At 36.3% G+C, this 24,395-nt stretch overlaps 1 protein-coding gene across 1 annotated transcript in view; it reads left to right on the top strand.

Annotated features, from left to right (window-relative positions):
- Positions 1–24,395, top strand: part of LOC135470894 (lipoxygenase homology domain-containing protein 1-like) — a 54,425-nt gene that overhangs the window by 10,909 nt on the left and 19,121 nt on the right. The window contains exons 6-40 of the mRNA XM_064749944.1: positions 313–464; positions 1,210–1,288; positions 1,459–1,537; positions 2,074–2,164; positions 2,508–2,637; positions 3,597–3,700; positions 5,209–5,382; positions 6,503–6,718; positions 7,145–7,322; positions 7,895–8,155; positions 8,727–8,884; positions 9,447–9,672; positions 9,923–10,053; positions 10,781–10,938; positions 11,188–11,243; positions 11,655–11,789; positions 12,964–13,023; positions 13,122–13,285; positions 13,617–13,706; positions 14,020–14,152; positions 14,849–15,003; positions 15,273–15,436; positions 15,651–15,724; positions 17,023–17,192; positions 17,364–17,450; positions 18,761–18,893; positions 19,515–19,669; positions 20,077–20,296; positions 20,803–20,855; positions 21,697–21,712; positions 22,243–22,412; positions 22,737–22,823; positions 23,006–23,138; positions 23,369–23,602; positions 24,038–24,183. Coding sequence (XP_064606014.1) covers positions 313–464; positions 1,210–1,288; positions 1,459–1,537; positions 2,074–2,164; positions 2,508–2,637; positions 3,597–3,700; positions 5,209–5,382; positions 6,503–6,718; positions 7,145–7,322; positions 7,895–8,155; positions 8,727–8,884; positions 9,447–9,672; positions 9,923–10,053; positions 10,781–10,938; positions 11,188–11,243; positions 11,655–11,789; positions 12,964–13,023; positions 13,122–13,285; positions 13,617–13,706; positions 14,020–14,152; positions 14,849–15,003; positions 15,273–15,436; positions 15,651–15,724; positions 17,023–17,192; positions 17,364–17,450; positions 18,761–18,893; positions 19,515–19,669; positions 20,077–20,296; positions 20,803–20,855; positions 21,697–21,712; positions 22,243–22,412; positions 22,737–22,823; positions 23,006–23,138; positions 23,369–23,602; positions 24,038–24,183 — 4,772 coding nt within the window. The remainder of the gene's footprint in view (positions 1–312; positions 465–1,209; positions 1,289–1,458; positions 1,538–2,073; positions 2,165–2,507; positions 2,638–3,596; positions 3,701–5,208; positions 5,383–6,502; positions 6,719–7,144; positions 7,323–7,894; positions 8,156–8,726; positions 8,885–9,446; positions 9,673–9,922; positions 10,054–10,780; positions 10,939–11,187; positions 11,244–11,654; positions 11,790–12,963; positions 13,024–13,121; positions 13,286–13,616; positions 13,707–14,019; positions 14,153–14,848; positions 15,004–15,272; positions 15,437–15,650; positions 15,725–17,022; positions 17,193–17,363; positions 17,451–18,760; positions 18,894–19,514; positions 19,670–20,076; positions 20,297–20,802; positions 20,856–21,696; positions 21,713–22,242; positions 22,413–22,736; positions 22,824–23,005; positions 23,139–23,368; positions 23,603–24,037; positions 24,184–24,395) is intronic.

Genomic DNA, 24,395 nt, shown 5'->3' with positions numbered 1-24,395 from the left:
CCTGCATTCACCTAAGATATTAGGGCTCTTCGATAAGTAAATAGTTTATTCCTTTTTCTATTTTTGTGTAATTTTCTGAGAGGCAAACTTCCTCCATCTTGACATTGATTCAATATTTTCATCTAGAATCATTAAATTTCTGGTTTGTTAAAATGTTCACATCATGGGCTAGCTTTGATCAGTTTCTGCTTCTTAGAGGTGTTTTTGCTTTGGTTATTACATGATTCGGTTAGATAAGTTATAAGAATGATATCATGATATTTTGTCTGAAAATGCATGTAATTCTACATCAATCTTTTGTACTTTTGACAGTCATTAAATATGAGGTGGCTGTGACAACTGGAGAGCTGTGGAATGCCGGCACCAAAGCAAACGTTTACCTGACGATGTATGGCGAACGTGGTGACTCTGGGGTGAGGCAGCTTACAACAGAGAGAAAGGATTTATTGTTTCTCTCAGGACAGGTATGTTAGCTAGGTAGTATATGTGTGTATTTTTTTTAAGGGCAAAGAAAACTGTAATATGGAATGTATGTCAGATGAAAGACCATTAAAACTGTCCATTTTTTTTTTAGTTTTTTTTCAACATACTAAGATGTGTTTGAAAGTATGAATACTGTGGCAATTTCTTTTGACGTCGCATCAGGTTTTCGCCACTGAACACACATAGACTGCTAGATTTCTTGATCCAAATTACAAATATATATAGATCTAAGAATGCATTCACTAAATAGACATTTAAATGAACTTCTTCAAGCAAAGATTATGAATGTGATGTCACCGATACCCTCCGGGTCACTACAGTCCACCTTAAAATTTGATGTTTTAGAACAAAAAATAAATCAAGCTATTTTTCTGGACAGTTTTCAATGGTCTTTGATGTGAGATATACTTCATTTTAGTGTTTTTTCTTGCCTTAAACTTCAGTTTTTTCTCACCTGTAAAAAAATCCATCTGGTTATGCCATCAGAGTAAATGATTTAATTTTCAGGTGTCATTGTTTCATGGACCATATAAGAAACTTTTCAGTTTAACAAGTTAACATACTTATATGTGGACTGTGTAATCATGATTTTCCACAGGATTTGCAAGTGGCATGTATTGATTCCTGCATCTTGTTCATATCACTATTTTGACACATTTTTTTCTGGTTGAGCCTCAAATTATCTGAGCTTGCTCGCTGTATGTAATTTTCTTTATTTGATTTCAGACAAACACATTCCATGTGGAAGCTGTATCTTTAGGTCCAATTAACCGGGTCATTGTTGGACATGATGCCAAAGATCCAGGTAGGAAGAAAAATACTACATTAAATATAATTTACTATGATGCAGTACTTAATGATAAATAAAAATTTTGAAGAAGTATTGTTGATCTGTGCAAAAGAAAAGCTACTTGTGCACTTCATAATAAATAATACATGTATATCTTATGTTATCTTTGTTTACATCCATTTCAGGAGATGGCTGGTATCTAGAAAAAATTGTTGTCAAGGATCCTACGAAAACTAACAACCAGTTTACATTTTACTGTGGAAAGTAAGATTTGATAGACTTGAATGATGTGAAAACATTTTTATATTACTGTGTCTTTAGACTTTTGTTGTACCTCTTTGAATTGTGTGTAAAAAATGCTGAAAATGTTGATATATCACTGTGTTAAAAATGTGGATTTCCATTGTTAAAGCCTCCAGTATTGTTATTCTGGGATGTCTAAGTTTAAAGAAGCTTACCAATTGTGGTATGTGTTAAATTGTACATTGTTCTTGGGTAGGAGATGATTTGATACAGAGAGAAGTCATCCTCTTATTTCTCATATGTGAAATGTAAATATCATTTCCTTCAGTGAGGAGAACTGTGGAAACAGTAATTTTCAGCTTCACCTGCTGAGTTGACAAAAGAAATCTTTGAATGAATCTGAAGTGTTCAGAAATTATTAAGCCATTCATAAAGATTATTTATGGAATCAACAAACTGCTTTTGTAAATATAATTGTGTTACATTAAGAACGTCTTCATGATTTTGATACAGTGTTTGTGTAACATTTTGCAATATCATTTTTCTATGCTGTGTAGGTGGCTGGATGCTGGAGAAGATGACGGCAAGGTTGTGAGGGAGTTGAAAGTTCAGGATGAATACATGGCAGACATCTTAGAAAAAAGAAATGTATGTGAAAACAATTATAACCATTAGTTAACTGTTCGCTGTCTTTCTGTGAGGGTTTTCAGATTTTGTATCTAATGTTATAGTTTGTAATGTTTTGTAATGTATTTTCAGACAGTGTATTGGATGTTTACACTGATGAACTATCTGTTTGTGTGGTTTAGATATTTTGAAGCAAAATGTTTACATAACAGAATAGAAATTTAGCTCCAAACTTGCCTTTGTAATGCGTGATTTTCCTCTGCAGAGCTCACAGATATATCTGATGATACAGTAAAAATGTCAGTGGCAACTAAAATGTTTTCATCTTTGTCTTAAGATACCTTATCAACTGTTTGTCTTACAGTGGGAGTTTGAAAAATGGAAATTTGGGGCTAAAAACCAGGTGATGTTCTTCTCCTGCCAGACTGGAAAAGCTCTTCGTATAAAACCCGATGCTGTTGTGGATGCACTTGGCGATGAAAGTAGTGTCTCGGGTGAGTTATGTAAGGAGAGGGTGGACCAAAGACATTTTGAATAGGTGTTGTGCTAGAAAAAATTAATGTTGATTCTTCAAGGTGTTTCTGCATTTAAGAATGAAACATTATATGGCGTAGTGGCATGGTAGCAGTGGAAAATTGAACATTAAAAAGTGCCATCAACAGATATTTAACATTTACCTTAGAGGAGAAGAAGACATAAAAATGATGTCAAAATCAGACGAAGGAGCGTCAAAACTTATTTGCAGATATGATCTTTTATATTTTTGGGGATTTTTTTATTTTTAAGAGAAAAGGGTATTTGAAAGTATTTTTGTATGGTGGGTATTTGGGACCAACTTTTGGTATTTATGGTTGTTGCGTAATAATAATCGTCTAAATGAGGGTAAATTTATAAATTTATTTGAATGTAAATTTGTTGTTTATATTGAAACATTCATATATGCATTCAACTTTAATTATGATAACATTTATGAACATATTAAAAATACAAATATGATCCACATTGAGGTTTGATAAATTTTTTAGCTGAAAAGAACAAATTCTAGTGCAAAAATATTGATTAAACCTGTGTTACATCCTCATTTATGATGTTATTAAAAAAAGACTACAAATATCCACCGTACAAAAATTATTTTCAAGGGTCTTTTCTTCTTAAGGAAAAATCAGAAAAAATATTGAAGACTACATTAGGAATAACTTTTCACCTTCTTTCATCTGAACATTGTCATTTTCCGTTTTCTCCACCTTGAATGAAATTTTCAATGAATCGTGTTGGGAAAGATCAGTTGTGAATTTGTCATTTCACAGACCTGAATCATTGTTTTCAAATTTACCTCATCTATAAATGTACATGTAACCCTAGGTGTAGGCCTCCTGCACAAAGGACGGTCTAACAAAGTAAAAATAAGAAGAATTTCTCTTAAGATAAACAACAATCTTGTCTGCCATTTCAGCCATTTTCAATGTGACTGTCAAGCGAGGAATGGTGCGTGTGTTTCGTAATGAGGCACATCACAATTTCCATCTGGCAATTGACAATGGCAGGCTTTTGGGACAGGTAAGTTACTGAAGTATTTTACCATTAGCAGAAATTCTTTAATATTAAATACCAATGGCTTCACTTGAAAAAAAATGTGTGTAAATATGTAACCTGATTAGGATTTTGTGTTGGTGTTCTATTTCACTATTAAGTCTGCCCATTTCATTCTAAGACTGGATTATTATGTCTGTATCTTTACCTAAAATTGGCCTGAAAACTTAGCATACATGTATTCAGTGGCAAAGGATAAGGGATGAAATATTACTTTCATCTTAACTTCCAAATAAATCATGAAACATATTTCTAAGATGAATGTACAGTAAATGACTTTCGTTTCGACGTAAATGACAAGTTTCACATGTGAGTTACTGTCAAAGAGAGTGATCTGTCCCCTGCCTGTTTCATTAACCTGCATGGCACTTAGCAGCTCTGGTTGCTGATCCTCGCCACATCAGGTCAAGTCACTGATGATGATGTGTGCAGGTCCCCGACTAGCAGGCCAACATGTACATCTCTAAATATACCCATAAAAGAAATCAAAGAAAGTATTAAGACAGGTGGTGTCTATTACAAACCTTTAAATTCCAAACACTGTCTGAAAGCATGACCTCCTATTGCAGAACAGTTCCTTTTACCGTGTTTTTAAATCAGGAACCTCCATTAAACACAGAAAACTTACTCCATACGAGGTTTCTGAAATCTATCACGATTTTGACAGTCTTTCAAATTACGCCAGAATGAGCAAGAAATGTTTAGCTGCTGCATGTCAGACGCACTTGTGCATGTGTGTGGCTTTTATTGCAGTTTGACAGATCTTCAATGTGTCTGGTGTCAGGCCTAGTTTGCAAGTAAGATTCACAGTGTGCTAAATTCTGCTACAGCTTTGTATACAGAGAGCCCTTCAGTCTAAAAACCGATATTTGACATGACACTCCACATGCGGAAAGGTACTGGGTAGTCATGCTTGATCTCCAGTGTTTTCTCCTAAATTCGCACTTATCACAAAATAATGATAACACATAGAAAATAATCAACCTGTTGTGAAGTGCATATGCTAAAATCATTTTGATACAAATTGAGGAAGACATGAACTGTTGGTGGTAGGAGCATAGACTAACTGCTCAGTGAAGCATGAGCATGTTTATTACATTCTCGAACTGTTAGTGCAATCCCCTTACCACCCCCTATGCTCTCCCACGGTGCCCAGTCAATAAGAAGCACAATCAGTGCAGTGAATCATGGGATACACTTTGCGAGTCCCAAGGTGAAATTTTAGGTCATTTACCGTAACTCTCATGAGTAACTTGCTCACACTCCAAAGTTGAGGTCAAATGCATTAGAGTATTTACATCAGTAGTTTACTTTGTTACAATTACATTTGTGAGCGTCAGTGCCACGCCTTTGAGGAAGTGAGTATCATCTACTGGCAGTACATATTACTGCGATTGCTGCAGAATGCTAACTCAGAAAGTGTTAGGGACTTTATTCTCAAAACCTGCTTGATTCTCTGTATTTACTTTTCACAGGGCAAGGGTGGGGCATACTGTGAGTTCCGAGTTAGAGTGCAACACGACAGAACTGTTCAGCTTGAATCTGTGAAATACCCTCTCCAGCACATTACGATTATGCAAAACGGTAAAGCAGGAGATGTCAGGGGCCTGGTGGTGGATGTGTCCAAACAGTTCCATACCTACTGCAAGGTAATGGATACCCTGTGTGGTCTTATGTGATGACATTGGTGTGTTTGGCCAAGTTAAAAGAGCATGAGCCAGATTCACCAAGCAGTTATGGTGTAACATAAGCATAACTGGCCTTGGTATGATTTTATTTAGAAACTGTCTTGGTAATTCCTTGCTACTTAGCAGTGGGCAAAATGGAATATACCACACAGTAGAGTGTGTTTGGGGGCAGTGGGATTTTTGGTTAGGGGTTGGTGGGGATTAGGCTGCTGGACAAGTGGTTAAGGTGCTTGCCTTTCAATAAGTAGGCCGTATGAGATCTGTCTCTGTCCTTTTCTTGGGCAGGGAAGTCTTAAAGCGAGATAGTCGGATAGGTTTGGAAAAATATTTTCCCTGATTTGTTTTGAAATGTGTATTTAGATCTTTTTGACTGGTCTTTTCAACCATACGCTGTCGCAATTTAGAGATCTGGCTATTCATGTATTTCGAAATCAGAACGCGTTTGTTTACATCCTTCATGGCAATTTGTCGACTTGTCTTGACAATGAAATTTCTCGATGGTCTGAACTTCCAGGACTAGGTGGAACTTAAAGTAGATCCCCAGTGCTGCACCTTCCAAACTGCAGATAAATGGTTTGGTGTCCCCTGAATTGATTCCGTTTAGTTAAAACATAGAAAACAAAAAAAAAAATAAACAGTAGAATTTGGTGATCAAACATCAGAAAATGTACTACACTATGATGTAGTCAGTGGTTTACCTCATGGAAATTAGATTTGCACCAATCGTGAAACTGGCCACCATCACAAGTATGAGTATGGTGTTAAAAAACAATTAAATTTACCTATTGATTTATTTGATTGATGTTTTACACTGTATTCAAGAATATTTCACTTATGCGACGACGGCAGGCATTATGGTGGGAGGAACTGCAGAAAGCCCGCAGGAGACCCACGACCACCATCAGACGTCCATGCTGCCAGGAGATACAAAGATGAAGTGACCAAAGTAATAGTAAAAACAAGATTACCAAGAAATAAAGATTTAAGATTATCAGAGTTCAAAGTGGTCAACATTTTGAAAGGAATGGAGTAAAACACTTTGATGTTTAGATATTAACATGTTATTTTTTTTGTTTTTCAGGGAATGTTCAGGAACAAAGGTGTCATAATTCTTATGTCTTCTCCAACCCAAGCCATCAGCATTGATCATGAGAATGAGGTCAATGGGACTGGCAAAAAGAATCGGTTGGCACAGTTCCGTGTTCACAAAGTCAGTGAGGGAGGCATACGGATGTTTGAAAGCATTGTCAACCCAGGAAAGTACCTCAGGGTTAAGCAAGGGAAAATTGACTGCCAGGTGAGTGTGTGATGCCAGGTGGAAATGTCAGCCCGTCAGTCAAGTTTCTGGGTGTTCCCTATACATGCAATAAACGCCGTCGAAAGATCAGTGTAAGAAACAAATCAGTGTTAATATTCTTTGTTCCCTGGACATCTACTTTCAGGGATGAGAATAAGGACATTTTTGTGATTAAAAAGGACAAGTTAGCTTGCAGTTCTGTCAGAGATGAAGTGTAATGCAAATTCAACTTATCTCACCCTTGTACTTCGAATAAATGGAATAAAAGTCTTTAGAAGAATTTATAAAACTGACATGAAATTCAGTGATAATTTGATCAATACATTGACTTTGATGCATTTGTGTATGTATTTATGTTGTAATTTTGTTTGAATCATGTATTGGACAGTCCTAAAGCTGAGAAATCTTGTTTTCTGTCTAATTTAGGGTGGGACAGAAGTGAATTCTCACTTTATAGTGGAGAAACATAAGGGGCAGGGTTACATTTGCCTACAGTCTGCAGCTGTGCGTGGTCTGTACATGGGCATGGCTGTTGATGGAACTGTGCGCCCCACTGTTAACACGGGGGGAAAAAATGTGTGGCTCTACCCAGAAGTTGTTGAGTGTAAGTTTTCAAATTACAATGTATCAATACCAACCTATGTACTGAACAGATGCAGCATTTATCCAATATTGAAAAAGCATTTTAAGTCATGTTACACTTTTTATCATTTAAGAGGTCTTCAGAATATTTGAAGCTTCTAACATGGTGAAGTTTAGAAGTTTTTTTTTACATATTGTACTTTTCATAAAATTCCCCAAATATTACCTTTTTAGAGGCAAATAAAGATTGTGAAACATTACTTTTGCTGCTGAAATACATTTTTTCAGTAAAATGCCTTACCTTATAATCAAATCTCAAAACAGAATTTTAGAATGTAGCAAAATGAGTAATTTTAGGTCAGAAACAGGATTTACAATTATCTTGTATCATTTATGAACAGAATAAAGTATGTTTTCTATACTTGACATAATTTCTTCATTATTGAATTATATTATTAATTTTTCTACTGTGTTTTGTCAGAAAAGGATCTATAGTGATAGTCCTACCCCACTCAAGGCCTACACTAACACATTATAAAATCACATCATTTTGGTACCTACTGGTATTAGAAAAAACTAAACTTTTTGTTGTAGTTGGGGTGCCTAAGGTGAAGGAAGAGCCAGAGGAAAAGATCCCAACTCCAGCCCCTGTGGTTCAACTCTCCCCTACACCACCACCCAGGGAAGATCAACAACAGCAGCAAAGAGAGCCCACACCTGTAGCTATCGTTCAGCAACAGCTTACCCAAGCAACTCCACGGGAGGCTTCACCTGATGACCCTCCAGCCAATGCAGAGACCCCAAAAGCTGTGGAGAAACCTTCTTCTGCCGAGTCTCACAAGTCCATCTTTGAAGGTACAATAATCATATCTGAATGTGAACCAAGAACATCTTTACAAACTGGACTTTATTTATTTATTATACCCCGCTCAACAAAGTTATTGTGAGTGGGTTGGTCTGTGGGATACTGGAATCACCCCATCTGTCTGTCTGTCCATCTGTCAGTCAACACGATTTTTTCCCCATGCATCTCCTCTCAAACTACTGCAATGAAACTTGCAATACATCTTGCCTATCATCTGAACTTGTGCATGCTTAAGTTTAATGACAGTTGAGCATTTAGGATTTAAGACTTTGCATGACATCGCTTTCCATGTATTCAGATTTGTCCACGAATCTCTTCCCAAACTATTGTGCTTTTTCTGATGAAACTTACCTTACATCTTGCCTATAAACTGAACTTGTGCATGTTTTAAGTTCAATGACAGTCCAGTAATTATTTTCATAATGTTGGGGAAAGGGGGTTATTTCCAACATTTTGAATTATGATTATTATTAGTATTAAGAAGAATTGTTTGTGTTGTGTTTAATGTTCTGATGTATTTAAATCGACAGTTTTAAGTTATAGATTACATTGTTTTCTCAGAAGGGGATTGGAAGGCTATAGTTAGCACGTCAGAGTCAGCTCAGAATGGTGAAGTGGCCATTGTGGTATATGGAGACAAAGGATCTTCTGGTCAGATTGTGTTGGGCTCGCCAGATGTCAACAGTCTCTTCCAGAAGGGTAACCTTGACGAATTCAAGGTAAAGGTTTTTGTGAAAGAGTCACATTGATGCTTAACCATTGAAATCAGTTTTAAGAAGATACTTTTAATAAAGTGGCATTCGTAATAATTGGACAGATTATTGCATCATGCAATTTCCTGTCTCATTGTCAACATTCCAATTTACTTTTTCATTGGAAGCAGACTTTGTATTTCCATATGTGGCTGGCAGATGTGCCTGGCCAGCTCTTTGGTAACAATTGGCGAGATCATAGAAACATACTTGGAGACAGGATGTAATGTTATGGAATGATAAACATGTATTTGTTTTATGGCTCAGGGTGGATGGCCTTGTTGATCATCAGTCTGAATAAATACTTTATACTGAAGGATGTGATGTTTATTAAATGACACATCCACTAAGACTTTGACCTCAGCTTAAGAAATCACTGACAGATGTCAGTCTAAGTAAATTGTTCTATCAGCATTATATATATTCTTTCTTTTTTAAAGCTTTAAACCTGCTAATTATCTGCCCAGTGGTATTCAGTACAATGTTCACAAGAACACTGATTGAATTATCTAATTTTATTTTCTTTCAGATCAATTTGCTTTCAGTTGGAACAATTTACAAAATTCGCTTGGAATTGATTCCGGCTCATCTTGATGCTGATGCACTTTGGAAGGTTAAAGAGGTGAAGCTTCAGGACATGAGCACCAAAGAACTCCTCAAGTTTTCTTTCGACCGGTGGCTCTGTTTACATCAGGATGATGGAGATATCATGAGGGAATTACCAGCTGTTAGGCCAGGTCAATCAGTTCTGCCAGGTAGGTTATGCAGAACATTGCCTTTCTCTTACGTTCAAGGAAAACACAATATTGTTTATATGTAGTTAAATTAAACTATATTATAAACTGAATTCTTTAATTGATTTTACATATCAAGGTCTGAGGAATATATTTTCCATTTATGCAAAGTCAAATGTCTTTTCATGCTTTTTGAAGCCGTATGAGACATGCAGTTTGTAAACTAAGATTTTCAGGGACCTGATATGACATTTATGTTTTACCATTACAGTGGTGAAATACTGTGTCCTGGTGCACACTGGGAAGGAATCTGGCTCAGACACAGAGGCTCGTGTCTTTGTCAGTTTACATGGAGAACGAGGGGACACTGGCAGACGGCTTCTCCACCGTTCCAATAAAGAGGTCAAGTCCGAATAGATCAGGTAAGCATAGATGCCATGACCCTTCTGAAATTGATGTATTATTTATTTAATGCCACACTGAAACTTGTTCACGTATGGAATGGGTTCCAATGAGTTCTCAGAGTAAAATAATGATTTCTGACAAATTGCTTGTGAACTCCCTATCATTTACAAATCCTATTGGTTTAAGCCAGGTGGTTTCCAGTAAACTTCATGTAAGACTACACAAGAGAGAACTGCTTCGTGCCACCAAGGCGTGAAAAGAATAGAAACAGGGAATTCTGAACAATCTGCCCAAGAATGGGAATTGAACCTGTGCCTTGTATTACCTAACCAAACACCTTAAATACTCTGCACTTCATTCTCCTAATTAAGGATTTCTTTGTAGTTGTTAAGAAGGAAAGGACAAATATAAACTATTGCACAAGATGTCCATTCATTGTCCATGTAAAATTGCACTTCAGGGCCACATAAAACCGTTAAAATTGTACTCTAGATGCCAGCATTTATCCTTGTTTGCTACAAAATGAATCAAACTTAACAAAAATCTCTTAAGTGGTTCTATAAAGTGGATAAATTAATGAGAGTAAAACAAAATGTGTCACGTGAAAAATGATAAAATTAGGTGAAATGCAGCAAATAAAATGTTGTTCATTTTTACAGGTACTTAACATCTTCATTATTCAATACAAATTTTCTTTATATGTTTGTTTTGATTGGTTTTCCAGGTTGATCAGTTTGAGATAGAGGCAGTTAGCCTTGGTAAACTAGAATACTGCATAATCAGCCATGATGGCATGGGACCTGGAGAAGGGTGGTATTGTCATCAAGTGATTATCAGGGAGGATCCTGATGCAACCATGGAAACAGTTTTCCCATGTGACCAGTATGTAATACACTCAGAGTTAATGTCCTTGCATACATGTATTACATAAAAGTATCGCTCTTTGTCTTTTCTAGATATTAAAGCTCTCAAATTAAAAAAAGATTAATTTTTTTGTAGATTATTGATCTGATTATGCTAATAGTACCCTTTAAAACTCATATTGGTTACAAAATTGTTGGAAATCGTTGACATACATGTACATGTACAGCACCTTGCTGGATTACATTCATGTTTCACTATATTTTTCAGGTGGCTAGACTCTAGTGTGGGGGATAAGAAAATTGAGAGGAAGCTTATTGCAAATGGTAAGTCTCATGTAAATGTTTTCTCCTAAAACTATCCAGAGTATGTATAACACCAATCACATATGAAACTGTCAACAGTCTAAATTTGAGACATCATTATCATGCTGATTTTTATGATGCATGAAATGATTAAATTTATTATAATCGTCTTTGTGTCTGTGGATGGTTGTAGTAGAAATATATCCCTTTGATCTAGTTTCATACAAACACAATAAATACATTTTAAGAAAATTATGTTACAATAAATTCAGTGAAATGAAATGGCATAGTGTGTGATTCGGCATTTCACTCCCAGTGAAAACTTTCTTTAGAATTACTTACATGGTGTCTTTCATTCCAGATTTCAAATATAAAGATCAAAAATCTTTAGAATACAAAATATAAATTGAAGTACAAATATATGTCATACAGAACAAACAGTTGTGAAAGTCCCAACCACTCCTGCAGAGGAGGGAGTTGGGGTCCCAAAAAGTAATGATGAAATAGACGCTGAGCAGCCAGCAGAACAGCCTCCTTCCCCTGCTATAAAGAATGAGACCAGCCAAGGTTTCCTTCCATTGTTTTAAAGTTTGAGTGGTGACTGTTTGCTTTCTTTGTGTTACTAATCTGTTGGTGGCTACTGTGCTTTAATCCTTAGCACCTGTGGCTAGGTAACATCCTATAATTTGATATTACTTCCTCTGTTGAAGGAATACTTTTGACAAAAAATGTTTTTGTAAGAATTTAATCTGTATTTGTCTGCCATACGAATGGAATGTTCATGCAGGAACTAAATGGCTCTAGGATCAGTAATTTATGTAATTTAATGTAATTTATCTAATGAAATTTATTTTAATTTTAAGAGTTGTGTTGATGTCTCATGATGAAATTGAAAACTAATGTTTAAATTCAGATTTCTGTTCAGGAATAATACCACAAGATATGAACAAGATGCCTATGAAATGTTGAGACCAGAGAGATTGGTCTAAGTGACTCATCCATGACATAATTAATATACAAATTCCACCATATCACGTTTGAAAAAAGCAGTGGGTTTGTTTGACATTGGGTTGAACGCATTCTACCGTTTGGATGGCGTGAGACTATTTGAAATAATGATGTAAATATAAATAAAGAAATGCTGTGAACAGATTTAATCCAAACTTAAATAGAGTGATTTTTTTCTACTTTTGTGAGTGACTGTTGAGGGTGTTGTGTTTAAAAACTGTTGAGAAAACATGTCTATATTTTTCTTATTTGAGAGTTGACAAGTTGTATAGATTGGCTTAAACATTAGTAATTTACTAGGGCTTTCTTATAACTCCACAATATTGGTGTAAGCCATATGATTCTGAGATATTGACGTAATAATACATTGTTCTTTTGTTTTGCATTCTTAGAAATGTTTTCTTATTTTGAAAACTTTGCATCTGATAGTCATGGATAAACCTTTCGTTTGTGTGGCACGTACATTTTGGACATATTCAAGCATAATATTCACAAATGAACAATAATCAGCTGGAAACTATAAAATTAGATGTAATGTTCAAGTCAGTAATGATATCAACTTGTTTTCAACATGTTATATGTGATGAAGTGTTTTAAGTATTTGTGTTTAGCATCAAATTCTAAACTTTTTAGCACAGATAATGAGCAAGTTGGGTAAACCACCAGCCCTCATCAGGCACCTGGTTTACCTCATGAAATATAGTACACTATTTAAGAATTTACATTGTTTCAGAAATAAGACCCATACCCGATGATCCAGTCATGCAACAACAGGAAGAAGAAAAGTACCAAGGTAAAACATTTCACTGTTTTCAATTTGTAATATTTGATTAAAAAAGTGATAACGTAATGAACTTGTTTTTGTAACGTTGTATCTATATGTTGCTCCAGATGGAGACTGGAAAATCTGGGTCACTACTGGAAAAGATGAGGCTGTGAAGACTTTGGAAGATGTCTTTGTGGTGGCGTATGGAGAAAATGGCATGTCTGAAGCCATTAATCTGGGCAGTGGAGGAAGTGACATATTTCAGCCTTCAAGCACTGATGAATTTAAGGTGAAATGACCAAACATAATTCCCCTATAATTTCAATAATTTTGTCACCAACTACTTACCGTGATTTACTAACATGACAAAATATCATGTGAAAGTGCATGTGACTTTACATGTATATATAAATTGTTATATATAACTTCGCTAAGTCATCTCCGTTCTGAACTACAAATCACAAGGCAGGGCAATTAGTATGCGAAGTGTTCCTTGAAATGGTATGTGTAATATGCTTGTAGACAAAGAAATTTTTACAGCTTAATATCAAATGTGACATTTGAAATGAAACGAAAACGTCGAAGTCTTTTGCATGTACTACATTCTCTCTGTTTCTTAGATCAACCTTGGAACTTCTATTGGAAGTTTGTACAAGATCAGGATTGGACATAAGGACATGATTCCCGAGAATGGCTGGTTCCTTGAAAAGGTTTCTTACTTTTGATCCTAATTTGTGAAGTTCAGATGATTCTTCTGTTTTATTAGTGTGAACTTATAGCTATCCTAAAAAAAATTTAAAATTACAATAGGAAATTTCTGTTTTTTGCTGTGGTGACCTAGTTACTGTATCTTTTCAGTACCACCGGGTATCAGTATAAAAGCCAATTTCTTACTTAAAAAAATTAATATATGTTGAAAATTAATATCAGGTCACACGTCAGTATTTAATCAGTGATCACAATGCATCATTCAAGCTATGTTTTTTTTTTATTAATTGCACTTAACTTTTGTATACTGAGCAGGTGAAGATGCAAAACATGACAACCAATGAGGTTCTCAGCTTCAAGGCAGGTCGCTGGCTCTCACGGGGAAAGGATGACCTTGACACATGGAGAGAACTTCCTGTTGTCCGACCTGGCAAAGACATATTACCAGGTGAGTTGTGGAAGTTAAGCTATAATTGTTACATGGTCATTATCAAGTCAGATGAAAGATGTTAATTTTGTCTCTTGGAGTCATTTCAGGCAGACATGGGGAATCACTGCCATTTGCCAATGTGGTGTGGCCTTTGTTTCTTGATTCCCTAATTTAATTTCCACACATAAGGATTTTGCACTGGTGAAAATTTAGAATCACATCTAATGTATGAATAAATGCTACAGGACTATGTTTTTTTTTGCAAGCTTGACTGCATCTGACAGTTCCACTGATTAGAAGTACATGTATATTGGGGAGGTCATGAATCAGAATAGGGGAGTTTCGAGTTCGAACTCTTCAGTTGTTAAAGTCCTACCGTATCATGTGACTTGTGAAAGATAGTAGACAGCCCTTCTTGACATAATTGACCAATCATTTATCTCACCATGTTCTAGAGGCACAAATTACACCCATTCCACGCCCATTCCTGTCTGTTAAAACACAATTTTGTGAAAGGACGTAGTAAGATGTAGTGAGGAGGAGATTGACTGGTTGAACGATTGACATGGTGGGAATACTATATGTAGTAGGTACATGTAGGACGTGTTTTTCCAATCTAGTTAGCGAAGAGCCATTGTTGGGAGTAGCTACTGAGTCTGATTTTATCAAGATTGGTTCATGTCTTAGTGCCTGCGTGAAATGGTATTTTTGTAGTGGTTGATTACCGTGTGGAGGTGTACACCGGAGAGGTACCTGGCGCGGACACAGATGCTTCAGTCTATTTGACTATCTGTGGCACACGGGGTGACAGTGGGCAGAGAGTTCTTTATTGCAGTGAAACTAACGACACAAAATTTCAAGAGGGACAGGTAAGAAAGAACCATTTTTTGATAGTTTCTGTTATTGTAAAGTGGCAAATGTTTTGCTCAAGGTTTACGTCTACGTGTATATTTCATTTTAAAAACTTAGATATACACGCTTTTCTCTGCATTGTGATTTTTTTTAAATCAGAGTTACATTATTAAGACCTGGTCCTAAAGACCTACAATATGTAAGCAGGCTGAATTATTTGGTCCCTCACCACCAAATTGTCAAGCTGTGAGCCTGTGGAAAGCTTATTTTTTTTTATTTCTCACAGGTTGATGTATTTAAAATTGAAGCAGTTTCATTGGATGAGATTACAAAGGTTGTGATCGGTCATGATGGAAAAGGGGCTGGAGCAGGATGGTTCCTGGAGAAAGTCGTTGTCAAAGAAATCATCAATAATGAAACAAACAATGAGTACTACTTCCCTTGCAAAAGGTACAGTTTTTTTCCTTGGTTTTCATTATCATTGAACAAATCACAGATTATGTTAAGGCATGTGTCAGCCAAAAAAATGAATAAAGCTGATAACGTAATAAATCATGTTCTGACTTAAATCTTTTTAAAATTTTTCGTTTGATGTAGGTATTTTTAATTTAGTCAAATGTTTATAATCATGACTTGACTCTCTTACGCTTTTTTTCTAATTTAGATGGTTGGATGAAGGACAAGACGATGGATTACTTGAACGTGAACTTTTGCCTGAAGCACCACCTGCTGATTCACGTAAGACACAGGGGTTCATAATAATGTTCCGAACATTATAAACCTAAATGTTTAGAAAGCTTGTTAAAATTTAGTGTGGATCATGCTTAACTGAGATGATATATAGTCACTCCAAAACTTTTTCGGAGTATTGCATGGCTTTGTGTTCGACGTGAGAGCTCAGAGTTGTACTTGACAAATATAATAGTGGGCCTCCCCTGGCTGAGGTGGTTAGTGCATCAGCACAGCGCAATGACCTGGGAACCTATCACCAATGTGTTTATTGTGAGTTCAAGTCCACCTCATGCTGGCTTCCTCTCCGGCCGTAAGTTGGAAGGTCTGCCAACAACCTGCGAAATCGACCTAGGTTTCCTCCAGGCTCTGCCTGATTTCCTCCCAGTGTTGGCCGCCATTGCATACGTGAAATATTCTTGAGTGCAGCGTAAAACACCAATCAAATAAATAATAATAAATACAAATATATTAGTATATGCTTGAATGATAAAACCTAGACTACCCAGTAATCCTAACCTGCTTTGTTTCCCTTGTTCTGTGAGCGTTCTTTTGCATGAAAAACACGAGTCTTACCTCAGACTAAAGCTGGTTGGACTGCAATCCTCGTTAATTATTTGTTATTATATGTAACTAATGATGACCTCACCCACCCACCACCACCCATCCTATAGTGGCAAATAAGTTCTGGTAAAACAAATTCAATTGAAAACAATTATCACCATTATCCATTGAAGTGGGGAATTATCTTGTGCCGGACAGTAAGTTATGTTGGTTTTAAATATTGAAACATTCATTTGTAATATGATAATATGCAACTTTACAATATCAAATTTTCTTCAAACTGTTCAGTTGCACAAAGGTATTACTTACTGCCCAATAATGGCGAAATGAAGAGGAATGGTTTGCTGAAAAGGGGTCTGTCTTCCAAATAATTAAGTGAGAAAAGGGCCAAACCCCTCAACATCCTCATTAAGAAGGTTTGCACCTCCCAGCCTTAAACCAGCCGGTGAATATAATACATAAGTAGTACATGATTATGTAGAAGATATAGATATAACTACTTGTAATTGCCATTATGCATATTTTGTTCAGAGAATTGATATGACTGCCAGCAACTTGTGGGTGGTCATGGGTTTCCCCCGGGCACTGCCTGGTTTCCTCCCATCACAATGCTGGCAGTCGTCATATAAGTCGAAATATTCTTGACTATGGCGTAAAACACCATTCAAATATATAAATAAATATAAAATTGGTATGATTGATAGAAGTAAAGCTTTAGAATTGCCAGTGATTGGGGGTTTCAGGAGGTGAATATCGCCTGTGGATTAAAACGCTCCCAGATTCTAAGCCAGCCAATGGAGGGAAGGTGTACATCACAGCCTATGGTGACAAAGGGAAGAGTAAAGACATTGAAGTCTGTGGTGGAGGAGGTGATAATGGCGTATTCGCACCTGGAAACACTGATGAATTTGAGGTACTTTACATTTAATTGTAAACAAAAAGCGTTGGTATTAATGATTATTTTTACACTGTGTAATAATATTTATCAGGTGCATGGTTTCATTCATGTAATATTACACTTGCCAAAGGTAATTAAATGATTGTAGTATACATGTGTGTTAAAGGTGTTATATATTCTTTTTAGGTGATTTTTGGAGACTTGGGAGATCTGTACAAAATACGCCTCACAAGAGAAGACAACCCACAGTGGGAAGGTTGGCACCTGAAAGAGGTATGTAAAGTCTTAGTTAAGTGACTTTAAAGACATGTGGAAGCCTTTGCTCCTCTTTTGTCACATGCAGAAATATTGTGGCAATGCATATAGCTGAGTGATTGCAGTATGAATGGAAGTCTTGCGGTACTGGTATTGGCTGGTTCATATTTAGGGTATGGTGCTGTTATTACATGTTGTAATAAATGATATATATCATGGATTATCATCCAAGCTGCAAGCCTATTAATAATTTTATCTTTTGCAAGAAAACTGCATCTGAGAACTGTTAATAACTTACAATGTACACAGTTCAACATGAAATGGCTTGGGTTACATGCTTGTGCATAAAACTTTATGTTCCTTTGACCCACTCTTTTGGAGATAGGTGGAAAGAGAGAAATTTGGCTTCTCCATAACCACTTATCTGATTGTAGTGAAAATTGATATGCATTTGCAAGACTACTGTGGGTACCATGGTTGCGAATTTTATTCAATTTGGTCAAGAACTGTTGAAGCTCACTGTCGCTGGTTCATGTCACATGATGACCTGTTTTTCAATTTTGATGTAGATTAATATGCTGAATTTGAGAAGAAGAAAAATTTCTATGGCATATTGTTTCCCTCTAAATTGCAAATAAATGTTGGAAATGTGTGTTTGTGATCTATTTTGCAAGTCATGATACTGAAAACCAGTGTAGCTGTGAAGCTGGATTGGGTCATTAGATTGATCTACTGCTTTCCTTTATTATTATGTATGGAGCCAGGTTGCTGCCAATGATAGTTTTGTCATAAGAGCCATCAAGAACTTATTACCTGTATATTCAGTGTCACAAATCCTGGCTAGCACCAAAACCATTTTACCTTTGGAGCTAAATGTTGGTGAGGGTGAAGACCTCTATGTGGTATTATGCTCAGCTAAAAATAGTACACTTGTGCAAGTATATGTACTGCAGACATGTACAGTGTTTAATGGATGAAAGACTGTACTTACAGTGTCATCATTTTATATTTTGCCCGTATGTCAGTAAGACAGTGTTTGTAGGGAAAAGAAATAGAATTTGACTAATCGGCTCCATGGGGGTCAAATGGACAAAAGCTAAATGACAATACTGCTGTGCTGCGATCTACAGCTCCAAACATCAGTAAGGAGTGAAACTGTTCTATACTGAAACAGAAGAAAATCATGGGTGTGATGACTGTTTGGAAGCCGTGAAACTGTAAGCTGCTGTATTTAATTTTAATATTACATATTTTAATTTTAAGGTTACATAAACCAGTAAAATTGATCTAGATAAGTTTGTAAATTTGTTGATGCTCTTTATGCACAGGTGAAATTGGCAGACAAAGCCACAGGTAAAGAGCATGTGTTCGTGGTGGACCGCTGGTTGTCCAGAGGGGAGGATGACAGAGACATCGTACGGGAGCTTCCAATTACCATGGACAACAAACCAGTGCTGCCAGGTGAGATGAGCATATGTATAGGTGATAAATTGAAGGAGAGAATAAATGAACCAACAGGGATTAGAAATTTCAGCTGATTTTAGGGGTAATCGAGATTTTCATTGTCAACATTGGTCAACCCTCTCAATCTTTTTAGTAATGAGGGTTATCTAGAAGTAATTTCAACTGATTTTAATGGAAAGAATTTCTTTCCTGCATAGAAGTCACCTACACATCAACGATGTTGTATGGCACTGTGTCCAAGTTATGGAAGCCTTTATAAGGTTGAAATTGATAAATTGGTATAGGTATTGGAAATTTTATATTTAAAAAAAAAACGCATCATTTTGAGGAGTCCATCTTTTGGTGTTCTTTAATCTGAACAACTGCCATACAGGTATTAATAGAAATGAGTGGGTTTTGGTTGCATTCATGCATCCTACAGTGAGAAATTGCCAGAGTGTGACATTTATCAAGTATTTATCACAAGTGATAACCCCACATTCACAAGCTGATACAGCAAAACAGAGAAAATAAGTCACTCTTAGCAAATACATTTGTCATGGTTTTCTGAAATGTTATAAAGTTTCAAACATCACAGGTGGTTCTCTGAAGCTTATTTCAATGTATTCACCTTTTTAGTTTGTCACTATGAGGTTCAGGTGTACACTGGAGACAGGTGGGCTGCTCAGACAGAGGCTGAAGCCTACATTACTTTATATGGTAGCAAAGGGGATTCTGGAAAGAGACGCCTGTATCACTCAACAAACAATGAGGAAATGTTGAGACAAAACCAGGTGAGTACAATTAAAACCATATTGGTCTTTACCCATGTCATAGTAGAAACTTATATTCGCAGTATGTTTGATGTAGCGTGATAAAATTTTGAGGTCCATACACTATTTCTTCTAATTTCTGAGACACCTGGTCTTCTCATTTTAGCCAGTATATATGTAATTGTAGCAGGAATATTGAGTTTCTTTTTTCTCACAAGGTTACACTATCTAATGAACAACACACTTATATCTTTACTTTTCTAATTGGCTGGTAAAGAAATGTAATATTCTACTTTTAACACTAGTAATATTTGTCCCAAAAAAAAAAAAATTAGGGTAACATTTACCTATGGTGACTTTCTTTTTGAGATATCTAAAAGGGTGCTTACCTGAAAATTGCTTCTGTTTGTTGTATATTTTTTACACAGATGGACAGCTTCCTGATAGAAGCCGTATCATTGGAGGAATTAACACATCTTGTCATTGGTCACAATGGACTTGGGCATGGAGCTGGTTGGTTTGTGGAGAAAGTGGTCATCGTGGAGAAGGAAGGTGACCGATCTGGTGTTCAGCAAATCTTCCCATGTGCTCAGTGGCTGGATAACCATGAAGGCGATGGGAGAATAGAGAGAACCTTGCGATTAATAGGTAAAACTTAACAGGTAGAATGAATTCATGTGTAGGTGAAGTTCAACTGCCAAACCTGTTTTTTGTGAGCTACTCAATAGAAACCAAAGAGAAACAAATTAATCAATAGCAATATTGTTATTAAATTCATAGATTGTTTAGTGAACGTAAAAAAAAATGTATATATATATTTAAAACAAATAAATTAAACTATGGGCTGATGTAAAATCCAGTTTGTTGTAACTTTAGATGCCATGGAGGCCTTATGTGTAAATTAGAGCAGAATAACATACATTCTCAGGAAATTTCAGCCAGCTATTTCTTGGTCTTAAAAAATCAAAGGCACAAACAATATGTTGCTCTTATGAAATAATTAAAATCAGTATCAAAGAGGCTTGAAGTGAGCTGGCAGTTTGTTTAATGCCATTATAGGCTGTTTTTATATTTGGATATTTCTATTGTACATAGAGTGCACTTGTAGTTGGGTATCAAATTTTTTTACACTTACCATTTTATTTGTCTCACAGATTCTGTGGACTCCAAAAACCCTCCTTCCCAGAAAGACCCAAACAAGAAGACCGTGAGTTCCCGCATTATATTTTACCATGATTAAAGCAATTAATACACTTCCAATCAGGAATCAGCCTCTATAGTAAACTACAGGTGAACCCTGATTGTTTTCAGGGAGAAAGTCATATTTTTATTTCACTTTTCATTTGTTTTTTGTCTTTCAATACAATATGCAAAAATTAAAGTAAAGCCATTATACATTCACTACTATGGAGACCTTCCTTGGCATTGATATAATATGGTGTTCATTAATTGTGTAAATGATTGATGATTGTAGGGGTGTGGTTTATAATTGTGTGCAGAAGATGTTATGCATAAGATTATTATTGCTGTAATTCGTTGACTTTTTTGACCAGCAGGCGTCAAGCCACAGCTTTATGCTGGACTGTGAAATTTGTCACTTTTACTTTGAATGATCAAAACTTAAAACAATGCCACAATAGTAGGGTTGGTGATTGTTTTCTCGCCTCGACCCATGGCTACATAAACATCCCCAAGGGAGTGCGGTGCACATGCTTCGCGAGATAACAGTAGTCCGATGGATACAGGCTTGAAGAATTCCAGACCACACCTTTATTTTTACCGATGAATTAAAATGCAGAAAGTATTCACCCACAGTTGTTTACGAACCTGTAAATTCCGAAACTGTCTCAAAGCATATTCTTGTCAAGCTGGCAAGCTAATGACTGCTGTTCCAGCTGTCCGTTACACTGCATCAGTGAATGCTTTTATAAGGGGAACAGTGTTGTCTGTTCACAGTCCCATAAATAAATGTAACAAATCAGCTTGCAAATGTGTTTCCGCGATAAAGACCTGACTGTCAAGTATCAGTAAGCTCCTGTAATATTCAGGGGAAAGTTTTCCAAGGTATGTGTAGAAATTTAGTTTCTCACTAACATGTTGGCTGTACCTGGACATGTGTTGTTGGTTTGCTGCACAAACTCTTACACATGAGCTTATATAATAAATTAAGTTGTGTAATAGGCTGTTGAACAGTTGGCGTCTGTCATTGCTCGTACTGACCAAATGATAACACACATAAGACAATGTGGCTCGGGAAATCACCTGAGCGAAGGGGACTACATTTTTGCCCTGTGTGTTGACTCAGAGTGACCACTCAAAGCTTACGCCTTCTTCTTCACAAGAGTGTATCCATGCACATTGCTGGGCAGTTGACACATGCAGATACTCTCTCTAGTGATACGGGTGAGAACCAGCAATCACCTGTGGTGCTCTGTTCAACTTATCTGGTCAGATTCCTCTACAGCCCCTGACCCTGTTTTTCTCAACTTTACCTCTAGCATCCCAACCATGAGTACTGCTCAGCTGGTCGAAAAGGTCAACGAACTATGGTAGGTACCATTGATCATGGTGCATTGGTTTTACCTTGTTCACAGAGGGAAATTGGAAGGTTCGTGTTAAGACAAGTGATCTACACAATGCTGGGACTCATGCTCAGGTGTACCTGACTGTTTATGGGAGTAAAGGAACATCAAAGCCCCTGCCTCTTGGCACAGGTGATCCAAACTCTGATGACTTTGACCAAGGCAAGGAATCAGAATTCACAGTGAGTTGATTTTTGTTACTTTGCTTTTATTAAATATAGCAAAAATCTTCAGGGAATGATGGTGTTAAAGCTGATACACACATTTCATAATGGTTTCTTGTTTAGTCTTTGATGTATAATGTCAGGTTGCTGCTGTGTTTTTTTTTTTGTTTTTTTTTTTGTCTAATACTGAAGTTTCTGCAAACACTGGCACCTTATGAGATAATTGAAATGTATAGTCATATGTGTAAATTTATGAGTGTTGATGTAGGGCTTAAGTGTATCTGTTGCTTGTTAATTTGTGTACCTGTAAAGTTATTGATGTTTATTTGTTGTACATTACAGATTAATGTCGGAGACATTGGAGACTTTTTCAAGGTGCGGTTAGAGCATGACAACATAAACGACTTCCCTGCCTGGCATGTGGACTACGTGAGTACTTGTCAGCAATCGCTTTGTACCTGAACATTTACAATAATGTAATGTCTTCTAAACATAACCAAATGTTTAATTCCTGTCTCTGATCAGGTTTTACATGGAACCAGTGACTACAAAGTTTACATAAAATCAAGCACCTTTTGTACATCTTGATGATATAAATATCTCATGTGCAGCTCAAGCTAATAGATCAGGATACCCAGGAGGAGATAACTCTGTATGTTGATCGGTGGTTGGCTGTGGATGAAGATGACGGCCAGTTACATAGAGAGTTGTCAGTTGCTTACCCTCAGCAGATGCCTTTGCCAGGTAATGAATTAAATATAATCATTCAACTACAATATTTCATAAAAGTGCCAAATCTAAACTTCAACCTCTGATTCTTGCTTCCATTTTGAGAAACAAGAACTACTGTATGGTTGTTTGTAAACCAAATCAATTTTTCATATGCATTTCAAGTATAATGTATATAAATACTTGTAATTTATTTTCATAACATTTTATGTTGTGACTTAATGTGAAGTTTTATCATGTTTCAGTGCTGCATTATATTGTGGTTGTGTATACTGGTGAACAGAAAGAGGCAGGAACGGACACCACCATTAACTTCAACCTGTATGGTGACCATGGCGACATTGGGCACCGCCCACTTATGGACTCTAAGACAAATGCTGAGCCGTACCAGCCTGGGCAAATGGATGTGTTTGTTATAGAGGCTGTTTCCATTGGGAAATTACAAAAGGTGGAATTGTTGCACAATGGTCAGAAACGAGGTACTAGTATGTTTAAATTATTACTGGAAGATGTATGCATGGATGCTATGAAACAATTCTGCAAAGAAACAAAATTTGTGAGCTAAACGTGTTCAACTTTCATAGTTCTTTTAGCTGTAAGATGCACATAGGAGGTACCTAGCTCCAGGTTTTAGCAAGGATGAATCAGCGTTAAGTTTTTGAAAAATTGTTTAAGATTAAAATGAAATAAATTTTCAGTATTATCTGAGTTTTATGTATTTCATTGTATGTTAAGAGACATTGTAATATAACCATCTTGAAAGGTGTGTCTTAGGAAATTATCCACAGTTATGAAAAAAACATTTTTTCTTATTATTGATTGGCCCAAAATTGTCCTCATTTTAACTTTTCTCATCGTCAAGATAACTAATTTGACTCTTTAAAACAATTTTTGTGTCTTTATTTTGTATCCAGGACAAAGCTGGTTTGTTGACAAAATTCTGGTCCTTGAAGGGGAGGCAGCATTAACTGAAAGTGTCTTCCATTGTACTGATTGGCTGGAGGTCAAAGAGGGAGAAACCATGGCAATGAAGCAGTTTAAATTCTCAGGTGTGGCCAGTGTTTGTATTTTTTGATCCATTTATCCATTAATTGTCAAATGGAAGCACGAATACATAGACACCTTCTAAAACAACCTAGAACAATGGACTTTCTTTATTGAAAAGAGAGAGGATTAACATCATATAAATGTATACAAAGTTGGTGAAATACATGTGTTTGATTAATCCACTCTTCACAGGTATGCTAAACACACCGAGATCGGGTTATTTTA

This window comes from Liolophura sinensis, chromosome 7, assembly GCF_032854445.1.
Source record: "Liolophura sinensis isolate JHLJ2023 chromosome 7, CUHK_Ljap_v2, whole genome shotgun sequence".
In the NCBI taxonomy this organism is placed as follows: domain Eukaryota; kingdom Metazoa; phylum Mollusca; class Polyplacophora; order Chitonida; family Chitonidae; genus Liolophura; species Liolophura sinensis.
This window is presented reverse-complemented; position numbering and strand designations above follow the sequence as displayed.